The sequence below is a fragment of the Danio rerio genome, chromosome 14 (genome assembly GCF_052040795.2).
Source record: "Danio rerio strain M-AB ecotype USA chromosome 14, GRCz13ab, whole genome shotgun sequence".
Taxonomy (NCBI): domain Eukaryota; kingdom Metazoa; phylum Chordata; class Actinopteri; order Cypriniformes; family Danionidae; genus Danio; species Danio rerio.
The window spans coordinates 9889486-9907192 of record NC_141034.1 but is presented as its reverse complement, the minus strand read 5'-3'; the positions used below and the strand labels follow the sequence as shown (position 1 = coordinate 9907192).

Below are 17707 nucleotides of genomic sequence, written 5' to 3'. Positions count from 1 at the left end.
GTGGGTGGATGTTTCCCAGAGATGGGTTGCGGCTGGAAGAGCATCCGCTGCGTAAAAAACTTGCTGGATAAGTTGGCGGTACATTACGCTGTGGCAACCCCGGATTAATAAAGGGACTAAGCTGACAAGAAAATGAATGAATGAATGAATGAATGAATGAATGAATATATATAATACATATATATATATAGTTATATATATAAATAGTTATATATATAAATATATATAAATAGCTCACTTTATTCTTTATAGTTAGTTTAGCAGAAGGATCGTAATAGTTTACTTTCACTTAAAATAAAATAAAAACTAAAAATATGAAAATGTAATAATAAAAATCTATTACTACAATCTATACAGGGTTATCTTGAAACTTAAAATAGCATGGTTTACCAGTGAAGAACTCCCAGACAGTATGAAAACAAAAATAACTGCAGAACATTTGTCTCTCAGGACTGTAGGTACATCAGCAGCTGAGTCATCTACAGCTCCCGACAGCCCAACAGCTGCAGCACACAGTTATCATGACAGAAACGCTGAATGACTCTGAGATTACAACACAAGCTACAGCCTTCACTCTTTCACTAACACCTTGTTGTTTGGCAAAACTTCTCAATCAATCTCACAATAGAGATCCCATTAGAGCATGGTGTGTTACACCGACAGCCATGTTGTCTGTGTCTGTCACAGGTCTATCACCTTTCTAATTATAACTCATTCCTCTGGCTCTCCAAGAATGGAAGTTTGGGCTGATCCATTTGTGGCCTAAACTTAGCGCCTGTGGCTGCTCAGATCTGTTGGTGTCATACTGACCCTCGCTGCTACCGCGTTACATGCATTTTATTTGTGGATACTACACACTGTACAGGTAAGCTACAATTATAAGAAATTCTATTTTATTGGAGCATGTCATAACCTGCATTTAAAGGATACCTGGTCTCTGCTTGGTGGAATGCTATGATATTTGTTTATTTGTTTCTGAAATAGCCACTAACCGCCACTGTTAATGATCACATTTGGCAAACTGACTGTAGCTATTTTTTAATCCACTTATTTTTATGCACATTTTGAACTATCACATAAAAAGGAAATGACAAAATGTGCATACATTTTGAAAATGCACATTTAAAGAAAACATATGAACACAAGTGAGTAATTTGAATGTTTTATTCGATAAGAAGAAATGCGTATAAACTATGATAGACCAATTAAACTCCAGCATGTGCATCAAAAAATGTGATTTTGTTTTAAAAGATTATGAAATAGCAAAAATAGGCATGATGGGACATCATTAATAGACAAAAAAAAAAGTGGATCGACTCCTTTGTAAGTCATCTTTTTGCAATGTTTTAGTCATTCTAAACCTTAGCCATCTGTCATTAGGTCTGTCATCAAAGTGGTTCTGTATTATTACCTCACAGTTTATTGTGGTGTTTGCGTCTTCTGAACCCACAGGGAACTGTGAAAAATTGAATTTTTCTTTTCGATATTTGCCGCCAGTTCATCAGGAAGTGAAGATTTTGTTCTCTTTGACTCATTAAAAGGAAACGGTAAATTAATTGCAAATGTTTTTGCGATATTCCAGCTTTGCACATATAGTTGAAGTCAGAATTATTAGCCCCCCTTTGAATTATTTTTTAAAAATATTTCCCAAATGATCTTTAACAGAGAAAGGAAATTTTCACAGCATGTTCGATAATATTTTTGTTTTCTGGAGAAAGTCTTATTTGTTTTACTTCGGCTAGAATAAAAGCAGTTTTTAATTTATTATAAAACATTTTAAGGACAAAATTATTAGCCCCCCTTTGAAAAAAAAAAAAAAAAAAATATATATATATATATATATATATATATATATATATATATATATATATATATATATATCCCAAATGATGTTTAACAGAGCAAGGAAATTTTCACAGTATGTTTTTAATTTATTAAACACAATTTTAAGATCAAAATTATTAGCCCTTTTAAGCAATATATCATTTTCGATAGTCTCCCGAACAAACCATTGTTATACAATAACTTGCCTAATTACCCTAACCTGCTTAGTCAACCTTATTAACCTAGTTAAGCCTTTAAATGTCACTTTAAGCTATAGAAGTGTTTTGAAAAATATCTAGTCAAATATTATTTACTGTCATCATGGCAAAGATAAAATAAATCATTGATTAGAAATGAGTTATTAAAACTATTATGTTTAGAAATGTGCTGAAAAATATTTATTTCCGTTAAACAGTAATTGAGGGGAAAATAAACAGGGGGGCTAATAATTCTGACTTCAACTGTAACTTTAATTCAAACTTTGGATGGAAACAGAGCTTGTGAAAATTAAATGATTATAATTATTACTGTTTTTAAAGAAGACTTTTATGCTCCCCTGATTTTTAATGCTGCAAATATTTGATAAAAGACACATTTATCTAATATTTATTAAAAATATCTTTCTGTTTGTACATTTATTTGTTTTATTTTATTTATTTTTTGTCCTGACCAAACTAAATATTCAGCAGCCCTTCCCCCAATCTTCAGTGTTGCATGATTCTCCACATTATTAATCCAAATAGTGTGGAAGTGTGTTATAAAACTCATCACAATTAAAACACATTAAAACACTGTTTCTAAAATATTTGCAACATCATAAGCAAGTACTGGAATCCTCAATTGTACATAAATATTGATTTGTTGTTGTCAAACCCACATTGTTTTTTTTGTTTTTTTTTTGTCCTATAATGGAGGGACGATGTACAGTATATCTGCCACAATTTTGAAAATAATTAAGAGCATTTAAAAATGCATAAAACAAAAAAGTCAAAAATAAAATGCCAGAATATTCCATTTAAATATTTTCAAGTTTAGTTACAGTTTCTACGATACTGTACAGTTTCTACTGATACTATCTTCTGAAGTGAGAATTTGCTCCTTTAGAAATTTGCTATAATAAATTTATTAATTAATTTTAAATTTTACTTATTTAAAAAATGTAATTGACAAGTTGTTGCAGAATTGTTTACTGTCAGCAGGTTGGTAAAGCCTCAAAATAAAGTGTTAGGAGATATTAAACAGACAATCTTTTAATACTCAATGCTTGCTAATTGACATGTAGTTGCAAGTTACCAATAATCAACAAAATGTCTATATGAAAGGGTACATTTAATTTAATAACTACTCCATTGTATTGTTTAAAACATTTAAAGAATAGATAAAAGTTGTTTTTTGGCATTAACGGCTCCATTAAAGTAATAGTTCACTCAAAATGTAAAAATAAATAAATACTCGCCTTTAAGTTCTCCTCCTCACCTTCAAAACTTGTTTGAGTTTCTTTCTTCATATCTGAAACACAAAAAAACAAAAGATTCAAAGTCAAAGAATAATTCTAAGATTGCTGGTAACTGCTTGTGCTGAAAGAAACTCAATGCAGGTTTAGACCTAATAAATTGTGAGTAAATGCTGACAGAATTTACATTTTGAGTGAACTGTTCCTTTACGAACATCCTTTAAAACCGTAAAACATGGTTTTTCTATGCAATCAATGGAAAAACAAAAGTAATAATAATAATAATAGGCGACGCAATGGCGGAGTAGGTAGTGCTGTTGCCTCACAGCATGAAGGTCGCTGGTTCGAGCCTCGGCTGGGTTGGTTGGCGTTTCTGTGTGGAGTTTGCATGCTCTCCCTGCGTTCGCGTGGGTTTTCCTCCGGATGCTTCGGTTTCCCCCACAGTCCAAAGACATGCGGTACAGATAAATTGGGTAGACTAAAATTGTCCGTAGTGTATAAGTGTGAATGAGTGTGTGTGGATGTTTCCCAGAGATGGATTGCAGCTAGAAGGGCATCCGCTGCGTAAAAATGTGCTGGATGAGTTGGAGGTTCATTCCGCTGTGGTGACCCTGGACTAATAAAGGGACTAAGCCAAAAACAAAATGAAGGAATGAATAATAATACTAATAATAATAATAACTTTTTGAACAATGCAAAAAAATGCTAGGTTGTTGTAGGCCAACAATGGGTAAACAACGCACAAACTGTTGGGTTTAAAGGTGTAATTTAAATTTAGTTGAAAAAAAAATTAACAACTTAACAACCCAGAAGTTTTCAGAGTGTAACTGGCATTTCATGTAGTAAAGGTTCGAAGTTATTCTGTTTTATTTAAAAATATATATAATTTTGTAAAAAATTATTCTGTTATTCTGATTTCTAGAAGAAAAAAACATTGTGTGTACATTACTTTTAAGACATTGAGTATGTTTAATAATCCAATTTTAATACAATAAAAGCAATACTCTGATTAAGTGTCTACCATGTAAACAGCAATTTTACATTAACATTAAATCGTTTAAACATTGTCAAATGTGCCACAAACAGGACGTTAATATCAACAACCATTCTCATTTTATTAAGGTGTATCCATATAAATGGCCCACCCCGTAGTTATAAATACAGTATATAGGCAAAATAATTATGTTTTAGAATATACTACTTGAATATGGCGATTTTGCTGCAGAAAATTGGCAACAAAAATTTTTACAAAAAATTAGAAATGTAAGATATTTTGTATAGATATTTATGATGTGCAGTGTAGTTGCGACCGTGAAACTAAAACAGGTATAGCAATGAATAAGTATTGATTTCAGACCGTACTTCTTTACTGTTACTTGAGTAGAAAAGTGTAGTCAGTACTTCAACTTTTACCAGTCATTTTAAACATGAGTATCTGTACTTCTACTTGAGTAAATGATGTGTGTTTTTGCCATTTCTGGTAGTCATTGTTAAGCTCGAATGCTAATTGAAACACTTTCTCTTTCTTCCCTGACTGTATGTTCGATGACATGGAGACTCGAGCAGTTTGTTGAAGAGTGCTTTGGGATAAGTCCACCAGCATGAGTTTGATGGACATCTCTAAGATCTTTTCTCTTCTTCAACCCAAAGAGGATGAGGAGGAAGACACCAACTGCAGTCACGAACTGAATCAAGCTGTCTTCACAGACGACGACAAACTCCTTACTGAACTGTTGTCTCAGGAACAATATAGAAAGTGCATCAACAACCGCAGTGGTTGGGGGATCCCAGTCACTCCACTGCGCACGGCGGCTGCTCAGGGTCACCTACGCTGTCTGGAGGTCCTCCTGGCTCACGGGGCAGAGGTCGACAGCCTGGATGTCAAAGCTCAAACACCACTTTTCACAGCCGTCTCTGGCAAACACATAGATTGTGTTGTCGCTTTATTAAGAGCTGGCGCAGACCCTAATGGAAGCCCACATAACAACTGCTCCCCTGTGTTGACTGCGGCCAGAGAGGGGGATGTGGACATCCTGAAGGAGCTCCTTCAATATGGCGCCGATGTAGACGTCAAGCCCAAAATGCCAGACTGGGCCTTAAATGCCACAGCTTGCCGAGGACCACTGTACATTTCAGCGGTGTATGGTCATCTAGGTTGTTTCAAATTGTTGCTGCAGTTTGGAGCCAACCCAGACTACAACTGCACTGAGGAAAAGATGCTGGCCAGGATCAAAGAGCCTAAAACTGTCTTGGAGATGTGTCTGAGACATGGCTGTGGGCTGGAATACATTCAGCTGCTCATAGACTTTGGAGCAAATGTTTATCTGCCCCCTTTAGTTGGAGATAAAACCACCAGTGAGAATGAAGCAGTAGTGCTTCTGCTCAAAGAGAGAGGTGAGTCTCAATTACACTTGTGTCAATCTTTTAAGACCGGTTTCAACATTATAGACATTCAAAAGAAATATTTTACAATCACTTTTTGCACTTAAAGTGGAAGTGAAGCAGTCGAGTTAAACACGTAGACATTGCTTTATACACACAGGATGTACAGAAATACGCAAATATCTTTACAAATGAAAATAAAAATAAAAGGATTAAAATATTATAATAATTATTAATGTATACATAAATATAAAAAACCCTGCCTCCATGTCTTCTTCATCTCAGGTTTTTTTTTCAGTTCATTCATGACAACTTGCTTTTGTATAATATTATTATTAGCAGTATTATTTATTAAATGCATATTTATATTTGTTTTAAAGAGCTCCTATTATGGGTTTTTGAAAATGACCTTCCATGCAGTGTGTAACACAGCTCTAAGTGACTGAAATCATCCAGCTGAGGCTTAAATCTAAAAGTGGACCTTGTTTAAAACTATTGATTGTTTAGCGACATAGTTGACTCAGAGTCAAATAAAAGAATCGTGTTGGGTTCGGATCTTTTGTTTGATCGCATTGACGTTGATACAGTATATCACCAAATATGTAGTTCCAGTTCTGGTAAAACATGCTTTCACTTCACACACTAGTGGAGGCTTGGGGGATCACGGGACTTATTATGACTCAAAGATGATGATCACTGATAGATGGAGATTCGGCTGCGTCAAATAAAGGTTTAAAGTTCATTTTGACAACAATACCACAGTATAGCCAACCTAGTGCTGTATTTGTTCCTGTCATTATTCTGATTTTTGATGCAATAACCTAGGCTGCAATGCGGGATTCGTTGACTGTTTTGCTATTGAGGGAGTAGCAGAGACTAGGGGGCTTTGTCAGACTTTGACAGGGACTTTGTCAGTAACTTTTACAGTTCATATGGACCAGTTTCTTCTTCCTCCGAATCAGAACATGTACAGTGTGTCATGAAAATTGTTTCCTCCTTCTGTGTAGTTTTCAAAATATTAGGGTTGTCAAAATGAATTGTTTCTTCTGTGCACTCTCGTGGATAAGGAAACGTGTTGTACTCACAGACATCCATTAGCCTACATAACTAATTTAGTTTGTTAAATGCAAAGATTTGTTTCTAAACTATTTCTAAATTTAGTTCTAATTTCCAGCAAATAGATAAATGAACAATAATAACGAAGAGTGGTCAAACAGCTATATGATATCAAAACAATTATATCTAAACACACATGCTATGCACGATATGATCTAAAACCTGTCAGGTGGGCAAATCTAAGCTTGTTTTTAATAAAATAAATGTAAATATGCATTTAATAAATAATACTACAACTAATAATAACATTATAAAAAAAGCAAGTTGTCATGAATAAATTAAAAAAAGCCCCCCGAGATGAAGAAGGCATGGAGGCGGTGGTTTTTATATTTATGTAGGCTAGAAAATAATAATTATTGTAATATTTTATTCCTTTCATTCTTTTTCATTTGTAAAGATATTTGCTTATTGCTGTACATCCTGTGTGTTTTAAGCAATGTGTAAGCAAGGCGCATAACTAATACACTCTGCGCTGGACTTCAGACCGGCTCTCAGCTGGTCTATTTTGCAGTCTATTTTAGTTCCTCAAAATAGCAACGCGCCAGCTTAACACACTTCCTTTTTAGACCAGAACACCTATGGGTGCACATATGAGCGCAAATGCATTTGCTGTTTAAACAGTGTGGTGCAAAATGTCAAATAACATTTGCGTCGCGCCTTGCACCGCATTGGGCAGGGTGTATGATAGGACTTAAACATTGTAAATTTTGGTTTTAAGCTGACTTTAGGGCTTTTAGTGAATTGGGTACTGAATAAGCGCACTGGTAAAGAAAGCTGTAAGCACACACTTAAACTAAATGCGGTCATTTTATACAAAGGCTATGTTCACACTGCAGGCAATTGTGGCATGAATCTGATTTTTTCCCCCTCATGTGACTCAGGTGATGACAGTGTGAACAGCACAAACTGCATGGAATCTGATCTTTTCAGGTCAGATCTGTGCCACTTTTATATGCAGTCTTAAATCAGACACTGATCTGACGTTTTGCCATGCGACCGCAATGTAAACGGTTATGTCGAATTTCATGTGACTTTTACACAATCTTTGCGTCATCATTCTGTGCTGCAAACATCATCTACCCCTCAGCAGCACAGTAGAATGGCACACAGAGCGATTACTGTAACACAGAAAGTTGGTTGATCATGTTAAAAAAGATTTTGAAGGCAAAACTGGTGCTTGTTAGCTAATCTGGTTAACGATTGAGGCACGGGTTGATTGTTAAGCCAAAAAGTGAACTTTCTCTCCTAGAGAAAAAAGGGCAGGTGCTCGTGTACCCAAATCACCCTTCTGCACATGTCTGCTGTTTATAACGAGGTAAAATTAAATAACTCCGCAAACGGAGATAAACCACAGTTCAGTCTGCGGCTGCTCATTAACCCTTGATGAGTTCACTACACCGGTGGTCAGAGCGCCATGCACAGCGCTTGTTATAAATCACAAACGATCAGTGTTTTTTATCACAGGAGACTTATTTTAGGTCTCAAATACCGAAATGCACCTTAGTAGTAGCAGAACAATCATTTACAGTTCATAAAATACACCACGGTTGTCTGTGAAAAGGGTAATAATCATGTAAACATGATCTGACAACGTGCTTACTCATGCAGTATACACACTGTGTGCATAATTAAACATTTTGCGTTCTCCGTAATGCACTTTTGTGCGTGCGGGTCAGTTTAGGACTATGATCTGTTCACACTGCAAATCTGATATTGGCCACATTTATAAGAGCACTATGAACAGCCATGCAAAAACATCAGATCTGAGAAAAAATCTGAATTGAGCACTAAGCCTCGCAGTGTGAACGTAGCCTTAAGCAGGGGCGGACTGGCCATCTGGCAATTCTGGCAAATGCCAGAAGGGCCGGACCATTTTTTAAATGTGGGCCGGTCAGCTATTTTTTTTATTATTATTTTTTTTCATATGTATTGTTTTTTAAATGTAGGCAGCTTTTATCTCGTGCAAGATGTGAATATTATGATGATGATGGTGATAATAGTAAGAATTATAGTTAATTCTGCAATTGCCTCTTTGAATATCACACTAACTGTACAAACAAAAAAAATAAATAAATACTAATACTACTAATACTTCCCTTCTTAGACTTTACAGACCTGAAACTTGCCTATAGCACTTATTCATTGTTGCTCTTATAGTTGTGTAAATTGCTTCCTTGTCCTCATTTGTAAGTCGCTTTGGATAAAAGCGTCTGCTAAATGACTAAATGTAAATGTAAATGTTAAGCATTGGCCCAATCAGCAACAACCGGCTGGTTTTGAGATGGGCCGACCCAATCTGAGGTTACGCAGACATAATCAAAATTTGGCAAGAATGTCAAACCAACAGTAAGTGCAACACAAGCTAATTGTCAGAGATGGACCATAAAAAGGGAAAGGCGTTCAAGTCAGACATTGCCATTTACATAAAATTAATTGAACTAGTCTCGAAAGGGGGCAGTGCAGTGGCGCAGTAGGTAGTGCTGTCACCTCACAGCAAGAAAGTTGCTGGTTTGAGCCTCATCTGGGTCAGTTGGTGTTTCTGTGTGGAGTTTGAATGTTCATGTGGGTTTCCTTCTGGTTTCCTTCACAAGTCCAAACACATGCTATAGGTGAATTGGGTAGGCCAATTGGGAATTAGGTAACCCAGTAATGGGTTGCAGCTTTGAGGGCATCCACTGTATAAAACATATGCAGGATACGTTAGCGATTCCCAAATTAATAAATGGACTAAGACGAAAAGAAAATGAATGACATAATTGCATATATAAATGGGTTGTTTTTGTTTCAGTCACATACATTAAATGTTTAAATATCTCTTAAATAGGAACTGCTTATATAATTTTACCATCTGTACACAAATTTAAGTAGTGAATGTGCGTGTCCTTGGATGGGGCTGTGTCGGTGTGGTAATGTGGGCTGGTGTGGCTACAATGCCAGGGCGGATTTTTAGTCCCAGTCCGCCCCTGGCCTTAAGAGTCCAAACGTTCGCAGATATTAAGTGAAATTCACCTAAAAATGACTGCAATTGATCATACCAGCTCATTCACAAAAAGAGCTGGTGATTGGCTATTTGTAGTGTCTGTAATCAGTAAGTTCAGTGTTTAATATAGGGCGTACTCACTTTATGCTATACGAAGATTACTAAAGGCGCAAACCCCTCACTGCATGACAGCTGCACCTTTAGCAAACCTCCTAATTTCTGCAGCACGAGGACTTTATGATTGTTTATGAGCATCAGAAGTGTCTGATCTGTCCAGCAAAATATTTGTCTGTGTGTCACTGCCTCCCATGATTAAAGCGATTTACAGAAATGTCCACTGTGCTGAGCGAGAGCGCTTCTTAAACTGAACAGCGCATCATCGATGACGTAAGCGTTATCAGGCCCGAATGCGATCTGAGTGCAGGCCGTCAGGAGAGACGGGAGGGGGGACAAGTGTGCTTCGGCCTGGTTCAAGGCAATGTACATAGTGTGAGTACGCCCCTAAACAAATGCATCATGACTTCCGTGTCTGACAACAATGAACCCTATCAGAAACTGTCCAGTTATGATTGATAAAGCAATGAAGACAGATATTGACAAGCATCGGCATGTTTATTGGCTACCGTTTCTTTTCTCTGCCCTCTCTATCTAAAAGCATTTAATGTTATAATGTTACTCCTCGTGTAGAAAAAAAGATAATGAGAAGCAACATCCATTTGACTGAAAATGCGCCCAAATTACATCATTGAAAACAATGGCGGGGCCCATGGTCCAGTGTAAATGTGAATTTTTTCGAATAGTGTGACTATTTTATATTCTGCATATTTCACAAAGAGACATCATTTACGTTGCTTACATTACACTTTAACCTAAATGGACCAACAATGTTTTTGACCACCTCATACTTCAGTTTCTCATCAAATCTATTGACCAATCAAACATTTTCCATCCAATTTAAGACGCTTCTCATTTGCTTTCATGTGTTGTGTTTAATCTCAACCACTCTCATTGACATTTTAAAGCACTTTACCGGATCTTTAAATGTACTGATATTGATTTGTTTTTGAAAGATAACTGAATACTGGAAAGAAGATATTACTAAAAACATGTTTAAGTGCAAAATGAATAATTCCTAAGTGTAACTTCAGCAGTGTTTTCCAGCTTTAAGGATTTTGTCAAAACCACTGATTTTACTTCCATTTTTGATAAACATTAGGATTTAGGTTTTAAATTTCTGTTAATATAACCGAAAGCAATTTTATTTTTAAAAAACATCTAAAAGATGTCCAAACATAAACACATTGGTTAAAGCAAGGCTAAATTTGGGCTGTGAGTTTGGAAAGAAGATTTTACTTAAAAAGTCCAAGTCCAAAATGAATAATGTACCTTCAGCAGTGTTTTCCCAGCTTTAAGCAATTTTTCAAAACCCCTGATTTTACTTCCATTTTTGATAAATATAAAGATTTAAATTTTGTTTACTCAGTATTTCTTAATCCACTGCCAACAATGCTTTGATAGCTTTTCTAGGAAATATTAATATAACCGCGAGTAACTTTGTACTTAAAAAACATCTAATAGACATCCAAACATAGACGTTTTGGTAAAAGAAATGCAAAATTTAGGCTGTCAGTGAAAAAGAAAAAGAAAGCTTCTAGCCTGGTTTATACTTCTGCGTCAAGTGACCGGCGTAACCATCGGCGCATGCAACGCCCGTAGCTGTGCATTTATACTTCTGCGCTGTCTCTGTTGGTCTGCATTAACACTTCCAAAACGCTAGTTGTCAGTGAGGTGTAAATGTTTCTCTGTGTCGAGTTTCTTCGCTGCTGTTTTGCTTTGCCTGAACACTTCCTGGATGTACAAGTCACTCAAACTCGCTCATTTTGAGGTAAACACAAAACAAAACTTTCCATGCAGAGCTCCTTCACGGAACTCCACACTTGTAAACAATCGCTCCATCGGGCTCGCACCATTCGCACGGCTCTCGGTCCCGCCCAGACTTGTCAGTGCTACCAAGCCGACCAATCACAGAGCTTGCGCTACGCGTCGTTGCGACGTGTAGTTACATTTTTTTAAAGGTGCACGTCAGCGAAGGGCTATGCGTCAATGCAGTAGCATACGCCAGCGTTTGACACAGAAGTATAAATCAGCCTTTAGACGGAATGACTGATTACACACGTGATAACTAACCTGTCTGTTTGATATCTATTTTTGGATTGTTGTTAGTCATCTTTTTCACTGACAGCCTAAATTTTGCATTTCTTTTACCAAAACAACTACCATGCCGGTTCACACGGACTTTAAATGCAAGTGTGCTTTTTTTTAGACGTTCTCCTACTTTTTTTCTTACTCTTTTTTTCTATTTCCAATCCATAAAATGTACATTTATGAATATGAAACACGATTTCATGTGTTTTCTAGGAAGATTTGTGGAATGATTTTGGCACAACTGTAAAATAAGTCCTTCTCATAGTAAGGGCACGATTTTAGTTTATTTCAAGAAAGTGGCACATGACTTTGGTTGCGTATTGGAGAAAATTTTTGCAAGAAAAAATGGACTAATAATAAGTGCCTCTTTACATATCAAATGCTTTTACAGCCTCATCCCATTAACGTTCAGTTGCCAAGTTTTAAGATGAAACAATTCTGCAGCATTTAGCAGTGTATTATAGTAACCACTGAATCTATAAGGCATGCACAATAAAACAGCTTCAGGAATTTTCCTGTGTATGCGAAGATGAGTGTGAGGACCAAATGTCCCCACGGATGTTGTAAATCATGACAAATTTGACATTTTATTAGGCCCCACAATGAAAACAACTTATAAATCATATTAAATTATGTTCTGTAAAATGCAGAAAGTTTTTTTGAGGGAGGTTTGAAGGTAGAGCCAGTGTTCAGGGACAAAAAAATATGATCTCATAAAAATCATTATGCCTAAGGAAAGTTATCCTTAAGATACAATAAACAAGTGTGTGTGTGTGTGTGTGTGTGTGTGTGTGTGTGTGTGTGTGTGTGTGTGTGTGTGTGTGTGTGTGTGTGTGTGTGTGAGTGCGTGCGTGAGTGCGTGCGTGTTAGGCTTATGACGGTATTTGCTTTTCCTGTTGTAATTAATTGCTATACAGTATTATTATAATATTGTCTTAAGTGGCAAAAAATATTACTTAAGTAATAAATTACTTAAGCAGGTATAATAACCAAAAATTGTGCATAAAATCAACCCCCAAAAGGTGTTCAGAGTAAATACATGTTTCAACCAAATTAAATTAAAACTGAATTCCAATAAGTACAATAGGTAACACTTTACATCAAAGTCTCATTAGCCAACATTAGTTATTGGATTAAATTTGATAGTGCAAAGATTTTATTTACCTTATTAATATTAGTTTTTTTAAATAAAATAGTTTTTTTTTTGTCATTAACTGTATTGAGTTGGGGTACAATGGAGTTGAAGATCCAAATGGAGTTTATTAAGGGTTGTCAGACAGGCAAAGGTCAAAACAGGGACAGACAGGAGCATGCAGATAACTCTAAAGCATAGTCAGAGTAAAGGCGAATAGTTAAGACAGGCGGCAAAACAACATAAAACAAAAAACAATTTTAAAGTAATAAACAAAAAAGGCAGGAACAAGGAAACTCTTTGAATTGCACACGTAAAGCTTACAAGACTCAGCAACGATGTGTGTGTGTGTTTATAGTCCATCTGATTAGTCTATCTTGATCTTCCAGCTGTGTATTCGTAATCAAGGGAAATCAGGAGTAGGAATGGGTGCCAAAACTTGGTACTTTATCGGTGCTACATTATGAAAGACCGAAGTATCGTTACTGCTATCAGTACCGGAGAATTCCCACTGAATAAACATTATTTACAGTAGCATAATTTAACTGACCGATCTTTTCTAATTTGCGATATTTGACATTCGTCTGCACAGTTGGCAATATCACATGAGAAATGCTTGTGTTTCCGGTGAACACATCAAGTATAAAAGCCTTGACTGTGCTCGTGCACTCAGCAGAGGCTCGCGCTAAGCACACACACATAGCTCGTGACACAGACTCATGCACACACAGCTCGGAAGCTTGCGGAGTGAACCAAATGGGTTGTCTTTCCTGACTGGACAGCGACAATGCCCGTTGCAACAAACGCAACAAGTTGTTTTCTTAAGCAGAAACGCACGCAATCTGGCTAAGTGAAAGTATCTTTCAGAACTGCATTAACTGCAGTAACCTGAAGTTATAAAAAAGTTTTTGTCTGCCTAGCTACTAACAGTAACGTTACATGATCCACATCGATATGCCGGCTGTCAATCACCTAAATTAGTATAATATTAATAGTTAAATAAACACACACCTTCGCAGCAGCCTAAATAAATCTAACATTTATTTTATAACATCAGCTGAATTTACAAATATAGCCTATGAATGGCCTAAAAACAAACTATGCTTATTAAGAAATTATAAAAAAAAAAATATACAGCTTGTTTTCACATTGCAAGCTGCTTCAAAACTGTATTAACAACACAGTTAATCCCCAAAACTCTGTAACTTATTTATGTGAATGCGTTAATAAATAAATCATAAACATTATATAATTTAACTGCATTTTGCAACTAAAAGAAGGTATTTTCAACTGCAGGGAGTACAATAAACCAAGAAAGATCCTGACTTCTGCCAGAAAAGTCAAACATGTTGATTTTTCTCCAAAAGAATGGTTAAAAACTGAGAGTCATTTTCCTTCAAAAAAGTATTTTACAGCAAAAACATATATATATATATATATATATATATATATATATATATATATATATATATATATATATATATATATATATATATACATATATTTATTTATTTGTTTTACAATTATTGGTTTCTTTTATTTTACATTAAAAACGTAATAATAAAATAAAGTGATGTTAATTCTGTTCAATTAGTTTTTTCATTTTATTATTATTTTTTTATCAATTAGTTTTTTATTATAAAAAAAAACACTACAAAAAGTACCGGTAAGAGAACCATTAAATAGCGAACCGATAAATGGTATAGATAAAAGTAGTAATACCAATAACACCTTAAAGATACCCATGCCTTATCAGGAGCTGGTGTGTGTGAGGTGCATGATGGGAGTTGTAGTTCATTAAATTGGCAGATGAGCAGTTCTCCAGTGATCTGCACATGCTAGATTGCTGGTGATCATGACAGTAACTCCGTTTACTAAATCGTTTAAGACTATTAATCAGGTTACAACAATGATTTTAACGTGTTACCAGAGATCACATACAACAGTTGTATAAAAAGTCACAGAATTTTAGCTCAGTTTAGTAGCTTATTTGTAAAAATTCGTATAAGTTCAGTTATACAAAAATGTATGATTCTAATAAAGTGGCTTGGCACCAAACCCCCCACCTAAGTCAACCATCACCATGAACATTCATCCATTTTCTTTTCGGCTTAGTCCCTTTATTAATATATCACCACAGCGATATATATAACTGTATAGTAGGCCAGATTAACATGTGAACTTATTAACTATTAAGATAGTTAACCAATTGTCTTCAAGCATTTGACACTGATATGAACACCACTGCAAATACAATGTGGATATTCATAAATAGCACTCTCAAAGTATAATAATAACAACAAAAAAGTATTTTTAAATGCCCACAATTTATAAAAGGCATGTTCATTTTCACATTATTTTATTTAGTATTAGCACATGTGTCTAATGTGTTTGTGTGTGTGTGTTTCTTTGTGATTGTAACATTAAATCCTCTCTATACGCAGTTTGTCCAAAAACACTGATGTCTCAGGTGCGACTTTCTTTATGGAAGTTCCTTCCGGCGGAAAACAAAATGTCCTCCATAGACTGTCTGGATATTCCCCAAATACTGAAGGACTATTTGAACCACATGTCTTGATTTTACAGTAATTTACAGAATTTGACTAATATGATGTTTTCTTTTTGTAATATTTGTTATATTTTCTGTATTTTAAATGTCACAGATAATGTATCATCTAATGAAATGCTTTTATTATTTATAATAAAATATTTATGAATGTGTGGTAAATGCTGCAAATGAGTTCATACCGTGGGTTATGTTCTTCTTTGATTGTTGCCATTATTGCAGATGTTTGCAACTGAACTAATGCCTTTTGGATACCATGGTCAATGATTTCTGCCATGGTTGAACCAGCTATTTAGGGGTTTCCTAATTACCTGTAAACTACTGCATACTGGCTGGTGACAGGTGTGTTTGAGCCACATCTAAACTCTGAAGGACTGTGCCCCTTTAATGTCAGGAGAGTTTGATACCACAGGTCTACACTGATTTGGACAAAATAAAGCATACCATGCTTCAAAACATCCTTTCCTTTCCTTTTTTAATTATATATGTCCTTTCCACCTTTTTCCTTTCCCAAGATGCTTTGCGTGAATTACGGTACTTCTGTTAAAAACCATATTTACTGTTAAATGAAAAAAGAAATTGCATACATTACAAATGTATCAGTAATTGTCCATCAACTGTTTCCCACACAGTCTCCCATGCTATATAAATGTGTGTGTTTTTTGTTTCAGTTTTTTGAACCAAAACAGTACGTTAATCCTGTGAGGTGTGCTAATGTAGTAAAGTTAGTTTGACGTTTGACATTCATTAGACATTCGATTTCAAAACCAATTAAATTATTTGCTCCTGTTAGAGTTTGAGCCAAAAATAGGTCAGATAGCCGTAAATATGTGCCCTATGTTGTCCTATGTAGGCTTTATTTCTAAATAAATTAACCATACGAATTAATTAAACAATTCAAACATATGAAATCATACAATAAAACCAGTACCAAAATGTTCAGAAAAACATCCTGCTTATTGCACTCTGTTTTTGAATTTAGCACTTTATTTATTTTATAATATTTTTTAAATACAGTATTGTTTAAAGTAAAAATTGTAAAAGTCAATTAAACTCTGACACCATTTGAGATAAAATATTCATAACATTTCTAAAATTGTCAAAATGTTATTCTCTATGATGCACAAGCTTTGTTTTTTACACTTATGCCTTTGTTGATTTTATATACAGTACTGAATCCATATTTTCAGTATATCGGATGCACTGTTAAAAAAATTTAACTGACACCATTTGAGATAAAATATTCAAATCAACTCTAAAATTATTTAAACATTATTCTCTTAAATGCACAAGCTTTGTTTTTTACAGTTATGGTATTGTTGATTTTTTTTATACAGTAATAAAACCATATTAGCTTGTTGAGCTGCAGAAACGGTTTCCCAGCAATAGCTGTAAAAAAAGCAGCCCCGCACTCAACGCTAGCATTAAAGGGCCATGAACCGTGGAATGTTTAATACCGCATGTCGTATAAGAGAAAAAAACTCTGCATTTCTCGGTAACTCTAATGCACTCGGTAGGTCAGAAAGCCGTGTGTGAGTAGACAATTCTGTCACAAAATGCGGCGAAAATTAAACACGACGGTAGGCAATAGTTTGCTTACAGTGTTCACGTGTTTACACTCGGAGAGCAGCATTTACAGCAGATCTTTCAGTCCATAATATTGTAGTGATGTTAACGTCAACTAAGTAACTTAGAGATCAATTTGACCAAGGTCTGTCTTTAAACACTGAAAGAGTACTGCTAACCATACGAACTAAAACTTTGCCATCTGAATGAACAAAGAAAGGGCGCTGATTGCACACACATACCAAACCTGTAGACAGGACAATCAACACATACTGGAGCCGCGTCTTTTTTTAAAAGAGACGAGCAGCAAATCCGGATTTCTCATAGAGAGAAAATGAAAACAAAACCTTCACTGCAGCACATTGTAAAAGCAACACTGACGACCCATATCGCCAAACATTTCTTATTCTTTTCCCACTCCTCTTGGCAACACAACGTGGCATCTCTCTGCCGCCTGAACACTGTTTCAAGTACAGTCTAAGA

The 17707-nt window shown here is 35.4% G+C and overlaps 1 protein-coding gene across 2 annotated transcripts; it reads left to right on the top strand.

Annotated features, from left to right (window-relative positions):
* Positions 1 to 796: 796 nt before the first annotated feature.
* asb12b (ankyrin repeat and SOCS box containing 12b) lies at positions 797 to 16114 on the top strand. Of its 2 annotated transcripts, none has more exons than XM_087280406.1 (3): positions 797 to 865; positions 4844 to 5671; positions 15537 to 16114. In XM_087280406.1, the coding sequence occupies exons 2-3, from the start codon at positions 4879 to 4881 to the stop codon at positions 15668 to 15670; spliced, it is 927 nt and encodes a 308-aa protein (XP_087136532.1). In that variant the 5' UTR covers positions 797 to 865; positions 4844 to 4878; the 3' UTR covers positions 15671 to 16114. The 2 variants fall into 2 exon arrangements, with proteins under 2 accessions (XP_087136532.1, NP_001004009.1); NM_001004009.2 differs by having other exon boundaries at positions 803 to 865; positions 4834 to 5671.
* Positions 16115 to 17707: the final 1593 nt, after the last annotated feature.

Coding starts and splice junctions, on each gene's coding strand:
- asb12b (XM_087280406.1), top strand. CDS start 4,879: ATGAGTTTGATGGACATCTCTAAGATCTTTTCTCTTCTTCAACCCAAA. Junction 5,672..15,536: donor GCTTCTGCTCAAAGAGAGAG/GTGAGTCTCAAT, acceptor CTCTATACGCAG/TTTGTCCAAAAACACTGATG.